The 16087-nt window shown below is 30.5% G+C and overlaps 4 protein-coding genes across 9 annotated transcripts; 2 read left to right on the forward strand and 2 right to left on the reverse strand.

Annotated features, from left to right (window-relative positions):
• Position 1: 1 nt before the first annotated feature.
• On the forward strand, positions 2-2575 carry LOC128883398 (uncharacterized). Of its 2 annotated transcripts, XM_054135705.1 has the most exons (12): positions 2-142; positions 204-334; positions 384-452; positions 564-656; positions 838-1001; positions 1069-1119; positions 1180-1265; positions 1332-1520; positions 1653-1834; positions 1897-2050; positions 2140-2321; positions 2367-2575. In XM_054135705.1, the coding sequence occupies exons 1-12, from the start codon at positions 134-136 to the stop codon at positions 2434-2436; spliced, it is 1380 nt and encodes a 459-aa protein (XP_053991680.1). In that variant the 5' UTR covers positions 2-133; the 3' UTR covers positions 2437-2575. The 2 variants fall into 2 exon arrangements, with proteins under 2 accessions (XP_053991680.1, XP_053991679.1); XM_054135704.1 differs by having other exon boundaries at positions 1180-1520.
• A 3008-nt stretch (positions 2576-5583) lies between these two features.
• Positions 5584-9010, reverse strand: LOC128883397 (uncharacterized). Of its 2 annotated transcripts, none has more exons than XM_054135703.1 (12): positions 7920-9010; positions 7749-7861; positions 7611-7687; positions 7468-7520; positions 7182-7412; positions 7024-7122; positions 6766-6954; positions 6564-6690; positions 6380-6516; positions 6140-6332; positions 5984-6088; positions 5584-5842 (listed from the first exon to the last, which is right to left on the reverse strand). In XM_054135703.1, exons 1-12 carry the CDS (start codon positions 8969-8971, stop codon positions 5681-5683), a joined length of 2538 nt encoding a protein of 845 aa, XP_053991678.1. In that variant the 5' UTR covers positions 8972-9010; the 3' UTR covers positions 5584-5680. The 2 variants fall into 2 exon arrangements, 1 of the variants encoding a protein (XP_053991678.1); XR_008458924.1 differs by having other exon boundaries at positions 5674-5787; positions 5843-6088.
• A 311-nt stretch (positions 9011-9321) lies between these two features.
• Positions 9322-11523, forward strand: LOC128883177 (ataxin-3-like). Of its 2 annotated transcripts, XM_054135263.1 has the most exons (13): positions 9322-9661; positions 9714-9884; positions 9946-10033; positions 10082-10091; positions 10158-10214; positions 10366-10514; positions 10567-10648; positions 10728-10789; positions 10842-10915; positions 10993-11058; positions 11109-11168; positions 11231-11313; positions 11367-11523. In XM_054135263.1, the coding sequence occupies exons 1-13, from the start codon at positions 9461-9463 to the stop codon at positions 11521-11523; spliced, it is 1260 nt and encodes a 419-aa protein (XP_053991238.1). In that variant the 5' UTR covers positions 9322-9460. The 2 variants fall into 2 exon arrangements, with proteins under 2 accessions (XP_053991238.1, XP_053991237.1); XM_054135262.1 differs by having other exon boundaries at positions 9323-9661; positions 9946-10091.
• Positions 11463-15289, reverse strand: LOC128883176 (conserved oligomeric Golgi complex subunit 4-like). Of its 3 annotated transcripts, none has more exons than XM_054135259.1 (16): positions 15177-15289; positions 14906-15042; positions 14517-14853; positions 13827-14462; positions 13705-13755; positions 13533-13653; positions 13304-13434; positions 13088-13200; positions 12577-13026; positions 12390-12502; positions 12246-12323; positions 12077-12193; positions 11889-12020; positions 11769-11838; positions 11652-11704; positions 11463-11601 (listed from the first exon to the last, which is right to left on the reverse strand). In XM_054135259.1, the coding sequence occupies exons 2-16, from the start codon at positions 14922-14924 to the stop codon at positions 11569-11571; spliced, it is 2454 nt and encodes an 817-aa protein (XP_053991234.1). In that variant the 5' UTR covers positions 14925-15042; positions 15177-15289; the 3' UTR covers positions 11463-11568. The 3 variants fall into 3 exon arrangements, with proteins under 3 accessions (XP_053991234.1, XP_053991235.1, XP_053991236.1); XM_054135260.1 differs by having other exon boundaries at positions 14906-14990; positions 15048-15244; XM_054135261.1 differs by having other exon boundaries at positions 13827-13936; positions 14039-14462; positions 14906-15244.
• Positions 15290-16087: the final 798 nt, after the last annotated feature.

Consider the following 16087-nt stretch of genomic DNA (forward strand, 5'->3'; position numbering starts at 1 on the left):
TTTTCTTTTTTTTCTTATTTAAACCTTCACCTGCATGCATCCAAGTACTACAAATCTGCTACGATTTAAAAATCATCATCCTTCTTATTAACGTTCTGTGGAACGTACATTTTTGAGATTCGACTAAAACTGGATGATGGAAGTATGAGAAGTTGTTTCATTTTATAAAAAACGACCGCTTAAAGTCACTTTTTTCTTTTTAGGAAAGTAATATTGAGGTCAATAAAGAGACATTATTCAATAACTTCACTCTCGGTTGCTATGAGTCTTTATCAAATAAATTAAACTTTGCCCCTAAAAGCAATCCATGCTTTGAAAACTATACAGACAATAGGTAAATAGAACGTTCATTTCATAAAGAAAGACGATGAGGGATATTTTAGTGAGGTTGTGGATCCGGACGCATCGCTAGACGCTCTTCGTTCCAATTGTACATGGGAATCCTTAAATATGTACGATTTCGTATCATTTAAAAATAATTAAATTTCGAGAGAAAACATCATTACTCAACACAATAATACACTGTGGTACCGCAACGCTTTCATTGTTCGCATTTTTGTTAGCCCCCCAGAGTTTTTAAAAGGTTTGCATGCGAAGGGATATGTCAAACCGTCTAAGATTCAGGCTTTAGCTTTACCTATTATTTTAAATACAACGTGAGTCAAGTTCCATCCATCTGTAATTAGTTTCTAGTCTTTTTATTTCATAAATGCGTTATGCAATCGTTAATAAAAAGTCGATTACAAGTAGTTCAATTAAAAGAAAAAAAAAGTTTTTTCTATTAAACTAATTAAAAATAATTTGTTAATGTGCGGTTGCGCCTTGCGCGGATATCAGAAAAAATTTGATTGCTCAAGCTCAAAATGGAAGTGGAAAAACTGCGACATTCGCACTCGCCATGTTGGTAAAAACGAATCCAGGGAATAAGAATCCTCAAAGTTTATGTATATGTCATACACGAGAGCTCGCTAGTCAAAATATGAACGTTATTAAAGAATTGGGTAATTTGACTTTCTTAACGAGAATTTTAATTGACGAAAAACAAAAATTTATTTTTATTTTAAATAGGTGAATATAGTGATATCACAACATGGCTCGTTGTACCTCAATGTGATCGATGTAATAAAGAGTGGCAAATTTAAATTTTATACAATTTTTTTTTTTTATTTTGTAATTTAGATGATCGAGATATAGGTGCTCAAATAATTGTAGGTACTCCAGGAAAACTGAGAGAAATGCTTATGAAAAAACTACTGCCAACGAAGGTAGATGCATCAATGAAAGTTTTAGAAAACCATAAGTTTTTTCTTGACACTTTTCTTTATGCTAAGGATGTGACTTTGTTTATTTTGGATGAAGCCGATGTTTTGATGGATCACTCCTCTAATATGGCATCTCAAATAAATGAGATTCGTAAAGCATTTCAACAAAAAACACAAGTTCTCCTTTTCTCAGCTACATATCCAGAACGTGTTAAACAATTTGTTACGGTTCATGTGCCGTCCGCCTGTCGCATTGAGGTAAGGAATGGAAAAAATTTACCTTAATATTTTTTTATACTCAATTGGCTTGACTGGAAATGTTAAAATAAAAATTAGATTTTCTAGGCCATTTAACTATGCATTTCAAATTTTTTTTATTCTCTGTTCTAGGTGAAAAAAGAAGAATTAACCTTGTCCAGTGTTTCGCAATTTTATATTTTATGTGGCAATGATGATGCCAAATTTTCAGTCTTATGTGACTTGTATAGCTCTATGAGTGTTGCGCAAAGTATTATTTTTGTGAATACCCGGAAATTTGCTTTCCATTTAGCTGATCAAATGACTCGATTGGGGTAAACTCAGTTATTGTTTCTTTTGTTTTGTGAACATGTGGTGATTTTTGTTCGCACGCCAGCCATGCGGTATCCGTTATATGTGGTAATCGACCAACAGATCCCGATCATATGAATAACGCTACAAGGGAAAAGGTCATGTTAGAATTTCGGAAGGGAGAAACCAAAGTATTAATTTCAACAGATATTTTGTCCAGAGGCATTGACGTTCCTCAAGTAACATTTGTTTTTTTCTATTCCACAAAATGCAACCTCTTCTTTTTATAAATATACATGTGTGCGTGTCTGTGTGTGACAAAAAAAAGGTAACGCTTGTAATCAATTATGACATACCCCTAGATGCGTCGACTCGTTTTACCCAAGTTGATCAAGAAACGTATATTCATCGCGTTGGAAGAACAGGTCGTTTTGGTCTTCAAGGAATCGCCATATCCTTAGTCAAAACAACGGAGGTTCCTTTTATTCATGAAATCGAGAAATTCTATTCGTAAGCTTTCCTTTTTTTTTTTTTGTCTGAAACCATAAACATTAGGTGTCAAATTCATCCTTTGAGCGATGATCCCGAAAAAATAGAAGAAATGGTATCAAAACTGCGACAATAGATTTTTTCTTTTTTTTTTTTCATGTCTTTGTATGCGATATTTTTTGTATTTGACACTGACGTACAATAAAAGATTTTAAATATTTTCATTTTCTTTTAACCGGAAAAACTCCCGTATATCATTTGTATCGTTCTTTTCACTAAACTTTCAAAAAACGAAAATTTTTTTTTAAGATGCAAGTTTTTTTTTAATTAGGCTTTGTATCTGGCTTTTTTTTGAGCAATCGCTTATTAATGAAATGTGGTCCGTGCGTGCTTTTTCTATTTTTTGTGTGTGGAGTACGCTTTAAAAAAAATTTAAAAATAGGTTATTTCAAATTTTTTTTTTTTCAGTCGTATTGTTTAAAGCGGTTTGTATAACAAATTCAACTCAAAAAAAATATTTTGTCTCCTAGATAATATAAAAACACTATTTAAAGTAGACTAGACAAAGATTTTTTCCTTCTTTAAAATGGTCGTTTTTTTGTAAAGTTCTTCGTCAAATGGATTGTAGAATGTGTCTTACAAAACACAACGTTAGCTCTTCAAATGACGTTACTCAACTTTTAACGGCATTCAAAAACTTGAATATAGATTGTTCTGGTCATGACACACAAGATTATCGATTATGGACCCGTGTTCATCTACGTAACCCGTCCATCCATCGACGAGTAAGAATTTTTTTAATGGAATTGGAAACAACCGCACATAATTTAGGTTTACCTATGGTATCACGAAAATATCGTCATACTTTTACTCATAATTACCGCGCGTTAATGCCAGCAGATAAACGTATTTACCGTGTGGATGTACTTGAAGCAGGTCAAGATGGTCATAATGTTCTATGGGTAAATGGCACACGTTATTTACTTCCAGATGAAGTTCTTTCTTCAAATAATAAGTTTCAAAAAGCATGGGGAACGCTTTTACAACATTTACAACAAATTTGTGATGACATGGACAAAAATCTTTCACATAACGTTAATTGGATTCTTCGACTGGGGTTACCTCTCATCCAATTTGATTTATGTTGGACAGAATTCGAGCGACATTATATTGAAGCTTTAATGGTAATAGAAAAACAAGCAAGATCTGTTTTAATGGAATGTTTACACATTAATGAAGAACTAAAATATTATGAAGATTTATATCAACGTCTTGTTTTATCCTTGCAAAATGGTACATGCCATGAACCGTCTATTACAATGATGGCTTTAAATAATTTATGTTTGACAATTCGTACATCCTATCAATCTTTTATACATTATTTAGCGCAATTAAATGCAAGAGCTAATACGAAAAGAAAAGGTCGTTCTGATTTACATTTTTCCATTCTTGATACCGCAGCACATATCGTTTGTCAAATTGAACATCATGAAAATAAGTTCAACTCATGTGAATCCAATACACAATTATTCAGGTATCCATGGACAAGAATGAAAACTCTCTCTACGCTAAATATAATGCCCGAACATTGGACTCATGCTTCTCCATTTTACATACTCCAAGTTTTATCGCCTCTTGCTGAACCTTTACTTGAAGATTTACAAGGAATACGTAATATTATGACAACATTATCTTTGTGCCCTGAAAGAATTGATCCTCATCTAGGACAGAATCAACTTTTAGTGGAGAGTTTAGTACAATTTGAGTCACAATGGGATGATGCATGGGCGTATTTGGATAATAAAAATATGCTAGATAGTTTCACAACTTTCTTATGTTTCTTACATCAAATTTTAGAATTGGAAACCAAATATTTTCATTTTTCTGGGGAAATCAATTTTCAAAAAGACACATTAGAAGAACGTATAGCATCATTAGATGTCTCTGCATTTTTAACATTATCACGTCTGGCTGTTCTTTTTTGTGTCACACCCAATGGTTCCAATAATTATAATTTTCATTCATTAAAGTCACTTTTACCTGATACATTTAAAACTCTTTCTTTTTCAACTACTTTGTCTCAGAATGTTAAACAAGTATGTACAGTTGCGGAAGAGAAACAATTGTCTTCAAAAACGTCCATTAAGACAAAACCAAACACTACAACACAAACTTTAGGAACAAGTTTATCTCATCTATCGTCTCCTGTTTTTTCGCTACGATCATCATTAGAAAATTTGACAGCGGTATTGAATGATATACCTGTTGCATTTCATTCAGTTATTATTTGGGGGAATCGTATTTGTAAATTATCTTTAAAAGAAAACATACAATGTGATGACTCTTCTTTGGATATGAAAATTTTTCTTTGTATACTACAACATTGTATTGTAAACAATGAAATTGAAAATGTTTTTTTAAATAAATTACCGGAACGTAGCGAATTAAAACATGCTATACTTCGTTTTACCAATTCGTTAGAGGAAAGTTCTATTACTTTGCAACGAACGAATCCAAAAGAATGGAATTCTTTTTTACAAACAACATTTAAGTGTCTTGTTGCATTTCGTTCTACGATGCTTTCTCCTATTGAAACCACTCCTCATCCAGCTGAGAAAAACTGTGGTATCGTTTTAAATACGACAACATCTGACAGTCCTGCTTTATCTCGATGTTCTACCGCGTCTTATGAAACAACATCTTCTCCCTCAAATCATACATATCCAGCACGTTCCAAACTTCTTTGTTGGCTAGATGGATCGATTCCTCCATCAAACGTATCATTTCAATCACCTCGCCGATTACCGTCCTTTCCACGAATCATGCATTTTTAGAATGTCTCCGTCTAATTGATTCAAGAATCTATTTTCACACTAGCTCTTCATTGATCTTAGGTTTTATTCGTGTTAAAGAAAATGGTTTCCTTTCGTAGACACATATCACTTGAATCGTAACAAATGTCAATATGTTCATTTAATGAAAACATTAAACATTTAGTTTTTTTTTTCTTGTTATTCCCGTCGTTTAATCCATTCACGTGTTATGGAACCGTGTAATGATATTACAAGTAGTATTTAAAACAAAATTCATTAACAATGATACTCTAATGCTTAAGAAAAAAAAAATCCAATTTGAACGTTCCCTAACGATTATTTACCACAATAAAGTAGTCTTATTTCGTTGCAGATCTTGCTTTGTACACTTCTTAATGAGAACAACAGATGCCGTTCAGTTTGAAAGCGAAACGTTTTTTATTTACAATAATAAAGCTCAAAATCACCAGCTTTTAAAATTCTACTAAAAATGAATTAAAATAAGCTTTTGTTAAAATTTTATAAACGTTTAAAAATCCTACAGACAATTTTTTTTAATACATATTATCATTGAAAAGTAGTCGAAAATTTTTTCAGTTCATAAGCCATAACATCCATAGGCTTCATATTCCGAATCCATGGAATAGCTTGACGTTCCACATGTGACGGGTAGACTGAATAAACAAGTTTAAATAACTTGGAATAGTCTACTAAAATGTCCGTAAATACCTATAATTATAGACAAAAAATTTAACGTAAAAACAGTGGAACGTGATAAATTATTTTGAATAAAATGCAGTAAAGCAAGTTAACTAAAAATATGACACGCTATAAAAACCAATCTTTTGTTTTGTTTAGAAAGATGAATACTTGAGTAAAAAGCTTCCATGCTTCGACTTTGTCTTCAAGATGACCAAATACTCGCGCATGAATTAACTTTAATGCATTTAGCCAATTAGAATTAAAATATAATACCTACAAAAAAAAAGTCATATATTCATTTGTTTAACTATAGAAAAATAATACCACGTCACGTAAATCGTTTAGAGACAATTGACTCAAATCCGATGATGGTGGTGATACTGGAACTGTTGAAACGTTAGACGCTGTTACCGTCAAATGTGGATGGTTTCGTAAGAAAGTTACAACTGGTAACAAATTAATTTCAAGTTGAGTTGTAATATAAAGTTTGATTGTTTCGGTTTTAATTATTTGCAATCTATTAAAAAATAAATAGAAAAAATGACGGAATGGACAAATGTATACTTTGACAGCGTCTCCACTGCAACATGTTGTTGCCGGTAAATTTCTTCAATTCCAAGAATATTATTCAATTGAAATGTACATTGATTTGATATGTTTTCTGTTGTATGCCGCTGGCCCAAAAAAAAACGGGAGCCTATCTACAAAACAAAAAAATAAATTTTTTCGTAAAAAAAATTAAAATTACGTGTAAAAAATTCAGCAGAATGTCATCTAACTGTTTTAAAAACGATTCTATACGATGCATACAACGTAATTTTTTTTTGATCGCTACTCCATTTAAATAACGTAATGCCGCTGTGAACAATGCGTATCTGAAAAAAAAAAAAATTATAGAGTATCCTTCAGATCGCGTCCTTATAACTCGATGATTTTAAAAAATTGTGTACCTTTTTGAAATGAAATGGCACTGGTGTTGTAAAGGAATCGGAAGTTTTTTTAGCGAGTCTTGGATATCGAACGTTTTTACAGATTCAACATGGTTTTTTAGATTAACAGATAGTTGAGACCATAGCATTGCGTCCAAACTATCAAAATAGTTCTCAAAATATTGTTGAAGATCATATAATATGGTAGTTCTAATTAATCATAGCAAACAAAACAGATATGGGAAGTCAAGAGAAACGGTTGGTTGTCTTTTAAATCACCTATTTATATCATTAATGAGTATCATTAGACATAATCCAATACCATCATAACATTTGAGAATAGTTAAAGAAACTTGATGCAAAAGAATTTTTAGAGTTCTTTCAAAAACAAGAGAAAAAGAAAATATAAAAACAGACACATTTGTTTTATTACATACGGTTGAAAAATTGTTTGCAACATTTCTTGAATGAGGATAATATTAGGTGGAGCCATGTTAACGGATGAGGTTGAATCTGGTATAACCGCTTCTTTGTTATTAGTCGTATGTAATGAAGCAAATTCTTTTTCAGTGAAAAGTGATTGAACATATAGGGGGTCGTAAAAAAAAAATTTTTTTGAAAATGCATATTCACACTCAATTGTACTGGTTAAGAGTTTTTGATGTGACCTTTGATGACAGAGTCTTGTTTTTTTTTATTAGAATTCAAAAAAGAAATCCCTACCAGAAAAAAACCTCCGGATAATGAAGATTATAAGCATCATTCATGATACAGTCCTGAAAGTATATTTAGAATTGCTTTGATGGCTTTGCAGGAATAAACATTATACCAAAAAGAAATTAAGGATGAATATTTTTCCTTGTTACCTTTTTTTCCGGTGAAGCTTTTTTATTGATGCGTGGAGACAAATTGCACGCGGTGTCGTTAAGCGTTTGTTTTATTTCTTGTTAAAAAAAAAACAAAAAACAGAAGTAGACTATAACTACTATTTTTAAGACCGGCACCTGGGTTTTCACATGATTCAGACACCGATGTATGAGAAAAGAGTTGGCTAAATTTTTTTTGTAAAAACAAAGGGTTCTCTGATGTACTAAGAATATGATCTCGGTGCCCTAAACTTTTGGAATGATTGCCGTTGAATAAAAAAAAAGTAAGAAATTTGCATCACTTATTACCTTAGGGACACAAGGATCGAGTCACGATTGTCATTGGTTAACGCTTGCTTTGTTGTAATGGAAACACTTGGATCTTGAAGCTCTTGTACTGCTACTGGACTTAAACTTATAATTTTCTTCATAGCCTCTTGAGCGGAAGCACGAAATGAGAATGTATCACTGGAAGTTTCTAGTTGACCCATTAAAAAAGATACTGATGAAGGTTGACACTGTAATACATCGGTCAAATCTTGAATATAATTTTCAAACATTTTCAGATAAAGACTACAACGTGAAGTTATATAATCTTTTTGAATGTCTTCAACCATTTGCGGATAATGTTTTGTTAAAAAAAACAAATATTTTAAATATAACGTTAAAGGATTAAAATTATTTTGAGTTTTTTGTAACGACGATGGATTCATTTTTTCTAAAAATGATTGAAAAAAAAGGTGTAAACGTTTTTTTATATGTTTTTCTAATTGACTAATTTCGTCTTTTGATTCCTGAACGCTAGGATATTCTGAAATCGTTTTTTGCAAGCATTGTTCCTTTTTTTTTCTTAAATCATTTAATAAATAAAGAAAATTTGAGTCAAGAGGGTCTTCGAGTAATTGTTTTTTAAATAACGGAATAATTAACACTTGTCCTATATATGTTTTTAAATTGTTTTCCAAAATCATACGATTTTCTTGTGATACTTCTAAAGAATCTGCAGTTATTTGAAAGTTTTGTATATTGTCAGTTATTTTAGTTAAATCTTCTTTTAAAAAATTTAATTCATGTTCGGTTTTTGTCAAGGTCCATTCAAGATTTTCAATTTCTTTTATTAAACGAAAAAATTGTGGAAACATTTGGTACGTTTGATCTAATAATTCCTTTTGTGATGTTTGAACATGATCTTTTACATTTTTCTGTATTTTATATAAAGTATCATTTTCATAAACTTGATGATTCGTTTCAAGACACTTTAATGTATCTTGTATATATTCTGTTTTGTGAAATTCATTCCATAATTCTTCCAACTCTGAAACATTATCATAACAAAGTAATTTTTCTTTTTCCTTAAGCATAGTTGATGAATTTTTTTAAATACAAATCCAAAAAAAAAATAGTACAATTATTTTGATATGTATTTATTTTGTTTGAGAAATTACGTAAAAACATTTTTTATAGTATGCTGTTCCTTTGTGAAATAATAAAAATATTACATTGCATGGAGTAAGCTCACATATTGATATGTTTTTTTCTAAATTTCTTATTGAAAATAAACAAATATATATTTTTTTTTAAATTGTGAAATTAACCAAGATTTTTTTTTGTTTTTTTAATATAAATTTTTTATTTTGAGGTATTTTTTTTTGTCCTTTAGTCAACATACCTTTTTTTGGTTTCACAGTCAATATAAAAAATTCATTTAATAAAAATGAAAGTCTCAGCCATTATTATGTAAATTTTTTCTTTTTCTTAATAAAAAAAATTAAAACGTGCATCATAATTTTATTTTTAACTAAATTTCAAAAATTCTAGACCGCTGTATACATTTCTTAGTACTATAAAGTATGGTAATCAAAACATTAAATGACATTTCGAAAACAAATGAATTGGAACATCATGATACGATTGAAGAAGAGCCTTATGAAGACGTCTGTAGGCGAATTCAAAAGCTTTTTCCGCATCAAAATGATGAACCCGTCGTGTATTGGGAAGTTCAAGGAAAGGATGGAATGTGCGCACTTCATACTTTAAATTGTTTTTTACAGGTAATCATTTTCTCTCATTGAAATATTTTTACAACATCTCATCCCGTTATAGGGTCCAGTTTATTCAGAGGGGGATTTATCCGGAGTTGCTTTAGCATTGGACGAAAAAGAAAGACGGTTACTACATGCTACAGGGACTCATGAAGCGCATTCAGAAGATATTAAAGCACTCATTCAAGGGGGTTCAACAAATGTATCAGAAGATGGATTTTTCTCTTATGCTGTAAGTACCAACAAAAGTAAAAGAGACTTTTCTTTTTTTTTCTGATGAATAATTTTTTCAGGTTATAGAAGAATGTTTAAGGATTCAAGGTTATCGTCTAGCATTTTACAAATGTAGTGGAATTATGGATGAGATCCTACCTATCAATGGTTTTATGTGTAATTTTCATGAACATTGGTTTACTATTCGGTGTATAGGAAATACCTGGTAAAACTATTTGAATTAAAAACCGAAAAAATGGAGACACAAATTTATATTGTATCAAAAATGTAGGTATAATTTAGATAGTATGAAGAAATATCCCAACCAATTGACTGTTCATCAAGTTAGGTAAACTGGAATTTAAAAAATGCTTTGTTAGAATGTCTTAAAAAATACTAAGATGAAAAAATAAAATCAATTTTTTTTGCTGAATTCAAATGAATGCTTTCATGGTTGTTTTTTTAAAGTGATTGCTAATTCTTTTTTTTGTGCTCTGAAGGGAATTACTGGATACATCTTTAGACCAACATAAGACAAGCTTTGTGATATCTTCAATGTATGGAAAAAGAGAGTTACCTGAGAATAATGCTTCTTCTTGCGACGGATTAAATCGAAATCAATTTTTTTTGACAAAGAAACAAATTGAACGTATGTAGAAAGCTGTTTATTATCATACAGAAAGACTCAAAACAATTATCAGAGTTGATTCATTTCAGTTCGAGCACTTCACAAGACAAGGTTCTTGATAGGCATATTTTTCCATCAACAGTAGGAAAAAAAAGGTCAAATTATGTTGATGAAAAGGAAAATGAAATGTCTTTTTGTATAATTTGTCTTAAAAACGATTTGATTACTTTCTAGTCCATTTCTAGAAGATATTACGCCTTCTGCATCCACCACAACTAAGAATTCCGTTACCTCCAGTAAGATGGGCACAAAAATATTTTTTTCTTGTTTTTATTTAATGCTTTTTAGCTCATGATGCCTCTAATGAGATGGATCCCGAACTTTTAAAAGCTATTGAATTATCTTTAGAAGGTTATTACAATGTAAGTGTTTTTTCTTTGAATGTCTTGACATTGTTTTAAAATTTTTTAAAAAACACTTTGTTAACCTATTGTCTAAGGAGCTTCCGTATGCACCGATCCCACCAGATACATCAGCTAAAGATGAAGATGTTTTTTTGTTTCGAGTGAGTACTTTGTAAATTTTCTTTTAAGTTATATTCTCTTTTTTTTTTAGGTACGATTACCGAATGGAATAATTCTTTCAAGGCGATTTTGGAAAACGGATAAGGTTATAGTAAGCACTCTCTCTCTTTTTTTTATGCTGAAAAAATGTGTGTTGTTTATGAACATTCGTAGTCCTTATGTCATTGGATTGAACGTGAAAAATCAATGCAAACATCTACTCAAATATGTTATATTTTGATAGCTACTTTTCCAAGGTAATTTTTTTTAAAATTCACTCAAAAAAAAAAAAGTACTTTAAAATAATTAGAAGAGAATTTCGGAGGTTCGATCCTACCAATGTATTATATTCTTTAAGGGAACATCAGGAAGAAACAACGTTTAAAAATGTTTCAAATGAACCACTTGGAGAAATTTTCACGTCAAGTGAATGTTTAACTTTACAATTTATAGTATCTTCAAATTGAGTACCATCATTTGAAAACGAAAACCTTGTGATAATCATGATATAATTAGTTGGTAAAATCAACACGATTTTCTATCAACTAACATGAAAGTAATAAACATTTTTTTTTTTTAATTAAAAAAAACATACTTTTTTTATTTCTTCATCACTAAGTGTCAACGTTCTCTCATTTTTTAAGGAATCTTGTAAAAAAAAAACCGTTTTCACGCCATAAAATCAATTTAATTTGAGTGTGAAACCATTTACCTATGATCGCATTGAACTCATCATGAGACGATACGCATAATAATTCTGTTATATCCATAAGCTTGGTAAACTAAAACATTAAAGAAAATGGAAAGAATTTTTAAAAGTATCATCAACTACTTTAGAAATATAAGGTCGGGAGCATTTTTGTGTTAAAAAATTCATAAAAGCTCTTAAATCCGCTTCTAATTGGACAGCTCCTAATAATGAGAATTTTTTCTTCAGAATACAATCTTCAAATCGCACCGCCATCTTGAAAAGAATGAAAAATACCGTTTAATAAAATATGTTATTTAAAAGAATTCTACATTGTTAATCAAAGCATCGATGAGAAGATTGGAACATTGTAAAGTATATGTTGTTTGAATATGATTGATAATCTGATTTATTTTCATAATAAATTTTTTAATAAATGGATCATTAACCTGAAAAGTTTTGTAAACAATGTGAAAGGAAATTTTTAATAACTGAGTTTACTTGAAAATCTGCAAACATGGTATCATCAAGAATAGAAGGGATTGTAAGAAATTCATTAAAAAATGATGTTAAAAGAGGCTAAAAAAACAACGTTCGATTGTAACAACAAAAAATTAAGAAAAAAAGAAAAGAAAAGAAACCTACACTTAAAGGCTGGTTAACAAAAAGTTGAACATAATAGTCTAATGTCTCCCAATATTCTTTTTTTGTAGCTAAAAGACTTAACAGGCTTTGTTGAAACATTAACGATTGTCGTTCTAAAAAATGTTAAGGTTAAAAAAAATTAACTTTAATAGAATTCAAATACGAAAGAATATTAAAAAAAATGTACCTTGAAAAAGAGTGTTTGTTTCATTTGCAAGGCATGCTGCAGAAAAATGGTCTTCGCTTAAATGACCCAAGTTTTCTATAGATTCATAACAAGTACAAAGATCATTCAAAAGATGAGGCCAACTAAGTTTCACTGAGCATTGGGACACTGGCTGAATTGCTTTATTATTTGATGAGGGTAACTGTTGTAGGGAAGCAGACCATTTTAACATAGAAGTTAATTCACCTAATCGTTCAGGTTTATTAATTAGTGAATCGAGTGCTTTATGAAAAGTGTTTTTCTGAGAAATAGTAGACTCCTCCTCTAGGAAATGTGTATTCATCCATGTAGTGTAAAATTGAAATGATGTTGCTAAAGAATCGGTTAAGGTAGCTTTCATTGTAGAAGAAATCAAAGCCGAGAGAAAATTTATAACAGCGCACAAAGCACAGTTATCATGCGTTTCAATAGCTATAGAAAAAAAACAATAAAAGGTAGTAGTTTCACATAAACGTATTCTCATCGCAATTACATCGTATAATAACTTTGCGTAAAATGAAAAAAACGTCGTCGGGAAATGTGGTTCCTAAACGATCATAATCTCCAAGAATAACGTAAGCTTCGTCGGATGCTTTTCTTAAGGAACTACATATTAAAAAAATACATGTGACTTTCTATAAGAAAACCTTTCAGTACTTTCACACTAAACGACTTTGAAACTATGAAACAACAAACAATTAACACTTACACAAGGGCGTAAGCATGCTCTAAGGAGACATACAAACCCATTATTTCCTGGGATTGTCGCGATAACGAAGATAACTCGGCAAGACCATGAAGGCAAGAAACATTAGGGTCGCTGATTAAATCGACTGCTTTCTGCATTGAATACAAACCTTTTGGTATTATGCAACTTTATAAAGAAATAGCCATCTTATTCAGCAGTCCATCACAGGCCTTTTTCTATTTTAGTCTACCTCTGATGAATGTTCCTCAATTGCCTGTTTACATGGTTGACTTTTAGAATGTAAAAAAAGCACAAATTGTTGAACACGTGAAGAGATAATACTCATTTCTTCCAATAGTACATCTGTTTCACTAATTAATAAAAAAGTTTTAGTTGATGCGCAGCTACCGAAGTATAATTACCGTAAAGCTGAAAAGTTTAGAGTTTCAGGGGAAGAGTTGATAATCTTATGGCTAAAAGAAACACGGCAAACAATTCCCTTGAAACGTTTTTTTTGACAAATTTGAAATCATAGTGCCATTACTTTTTTCTTTGAAATTCTGTTAGTAAAGGAACGGCTTGATTATCTGCTTCCTTTTCTATTTGACGAAGAAGTAGTAGAAACTGATTATTACTCAAAACTGTTATTATAGTCTGTTTCAAAAAAAAAATTAGGATTAGCAAGATATAAATTAAGGAATAAAGGGGAACGAAAATACATAGAAAACATAATGGAGAAAACAAAACATATTTTACACTGTGATGTTCTTCAATAAATTTTTTAACGCAAGTGAATAATTTGATTAAGGTATCAGCAAAATAAAAAGGGTATTTTTGAAAGAATAGCTGGTACTCTTCTTTATTGCCAAAATTAGGAACTGATATAATTTGAGATTGCATTGAATTTTTCAACACGGATAAGTAATTGTTTATTACAAGTTTTTGTAATTTCAGTGATTTCAAAAATTGGCAAAGTTTTCGGGTTGCAATCAAATCATTATGAAGAATGGATTCCACTAAAAGTTGTTGAAATTTCTCTATTAGGTTTCGTTCAAAACATTGCATTGATGAAACGATATGTTTATTACTATCTCGTAAACTCCCATTGTTATCTAAAATGTCATGCATTTCTTGAATACTACGTACTGAAGATTCAAAATCATTATCCTCCATAGATTTTCTAAATAACGCAAGGTACGCCAAATTTTTTTGAACAACACCAATGAATATGTACCCGAGTAAAGTTTCACATTTTTGTAAACGTTGACATTGTAAAGAATACAATAAAGCTTTATCTAATGATTTTTTTAATGTTTCGACGTACGAAATTTCTTCTTTTAAATGTTTCGTTTCACAATTCAAGTTGGAAAACGACTCAGAAAATTTGTTAATATTGTCTGCTATCTTCTCACGAAGCGTGCAAAAGGTATTGATGTCTTCATCAACTAATCGTTCTTTAATGCTAAGAATTCCTTGATTCAGCTTTCGATAAAGTTCTTTTTCTCTTGCAACGCATAGGTTCTCTGTATTCTGAATACTTTCCTGTAATTCGTCTCTAAGATTTGATGATGCTTAAAAAAACAGTATGTTAAATATTAATATAAAAAAAAGTGACTCTCTTACTTTTTTCAGTTCCGGTCATTTGTTGTAAAACATTATATGAAAATAAAAAAATAAAATGATTTGTAAGATATGAAGTTTATAAAGACTGATAAATTAAAATGGCTGGTAATATTTTTTACGCGAAACCGTAATTTTGTCTTACACAAAAAAACATATATTTAAACTGTGTGAAAATGACTTTTATGTATGAAACTCTGGATGAAATTTATAAAAATTTAAATAAAATTGTATTAAAAAAGAATCAATTTGAATCACAAAATGGTTAGCCTACCGTTAAACCCATTTAAGCTTACTGTGTTTCAACATTAGAGTGTCAAAAAATTGTATAGTTTTTTCCATGTACCAAACAGATAATTTATTGGAATCAAAGAAAAAGAATTTTTTAAGTTAAAAGAATAAAAGTGAAAATGTTTGTTTTTCCTTAGTGGATACCTGTACCTTTTCGTTGTCAGGTGATGCGTATCTAAATTTGTGTTATGGAAAGACAAGCAATTTGAAAACATTTAGGTTAATATAGTTCAGATAATGTTGGGTTGTAACACTTGTTTGTGAGCATAGGTGTGAATGATGAATTTCGAGTAGTAATTTCTTTGAAGGTTGTCGTTTTTTTATAGCTGTTAACGACCAACAATAGAGTGATGAATACGTGTGGAAAAGATAATACTTGTTAAAAAAATTTTTTTTTGATAAAAGTCATTTGGAAACCTACAGTTTTTCTCATGTCTCAAACAAATACTTGTTTAACACTGCCCTTACTGGATCAAGATAGTAAAACATTTACCTTGTTACTTGATGAAAAATTTTATACTTCTTGTTGCTTATTGGGAAGCAAACCTTGTGATTGGGATATAGATTACATTAAGGTAACGCTAGCAGGGAAGATTAAATAAAACTGGTAGATTGTGTATAATTATTTTTTTCAAATTCTATAGAGAATGTCTCTTAAATGCCATTCGGGTATCTTCCTCTATGGAGCTCGCACAGATGAAAACAATATTGTGAGTGCGCGAATTTTCGCAGCTCAATTTAGCAAGGAAACGTATGATATTCTAGAGGCGACAAGTTTATTGGAAGATCACCTTGCTGAATGGATTGAAGAATTTTTAATTTGGGTTTCTAGCAATGAATCTAAATGTTTAGAGAAAAGAAAAAGTGACGATTGCCAGAATTTTGGTTCACAGG

Source organism: Hylaeus volcanicus, unplaced genomic scaffold, assembly GCF_026283585.1.
Source record: "Hylaeus volcanicus isolate JK05 unplaced genomic scaffold, UHH_iyHylVolc1.0_haploid 12221, whole genome shotgun sequence".
Lineage (NCBI taxonomy): Eukaryota > Metazoa > Arthropoda > Insecta > Hymenoptera > Colletidae > Hylaeus > Hylaeus volcanicus.

What these genes read in the sequence shown, in the direction of transcription:
- LOC128883398 (XM_054135704.1), top strand. An exon ending in GAGGCATTGACGTTCCTCAA is followed by an intron (nt 2,051 to 2,139) that starts GTAACATTTGTT and finishes GACAAAAAAAAG; the next exon opens with GTAACGCTTGTAATCAATTA. An exon ending in GAAATCGAGAAATTCTATTC is followed by an intron (nt 2,322 to 2,366) that starts GTAAGCTTTCCT and finishes CATAAACATTAG; the next exon opens with GTGTCAAATTCATCCTTTGA.
- LOC128883397 (XM_054135703.1), bottom strand. Translation starts at nt 8,971, where the DNA reads ATGCTTAAGGAAAAAGAAAAATTACTTTGTTATGATAATGTTTCAGAG. An exon ending in TAAACGATTTACGTGACGTG is followed by an intron (nt 6,089 to 6,139) that starts GTATTATTTTTC and finishes TTTTTTTTGTAG; the next exon opens with GTATTATATTTTAATTCTAA. An exon ending in CATGGAAGCTTTTTACTCAA is followed by an intron (nt 5,843 to 5,983) that starts GTATTCATCTTT and finishes CTATAATTATAG; the next exon opens with GTATTTACGGACATTTTAGT.
- LOC128883177 (XM_054135262.1), top strand. Translation starts at nt 9,461, where the DNA reads ATGGTAATCAAAACATTAAATGACATTTCGAAAACAAATGAATTGGAA. An exon ending in CTTTAAATTGTTTTTTACAG is followed by an intron (nt 9,662 to 9,713) that starts GTAATCATTTTC and finishes ATCCCGTTATAG; the next exon opens with GGTCCAGTTTATTCAGAGGG. An exon ending in CGGTGTATAGGAAATACCTG is followed by an intron (nt 10,092 to 10,157) that starts GTAAAACTATTT and finishes TCAAAAATGTAG; the next exon opens with GTATAATTTAGATAGTATGA.
- LOC128883176 (XM_054135259.1), bottom strand. An exon ending in AAATGTGAAACTTTACTCGG is followed by an intron (nt 14,463 to 14,516) that starts GTACATATTCAT and finishes TGCGTTATTTAG; the next exon opens with AAAATCTATGGAGGATAATG. An exon ending in TGAGTTCAATGCGATCATAG is followed by an intron (nt 11,705 to 11,768) that starts GTAAATGGTTTC and finishes TTTTTTTACAAG; the next exon opens with ATTCCTTAAAAAATGAGAGA.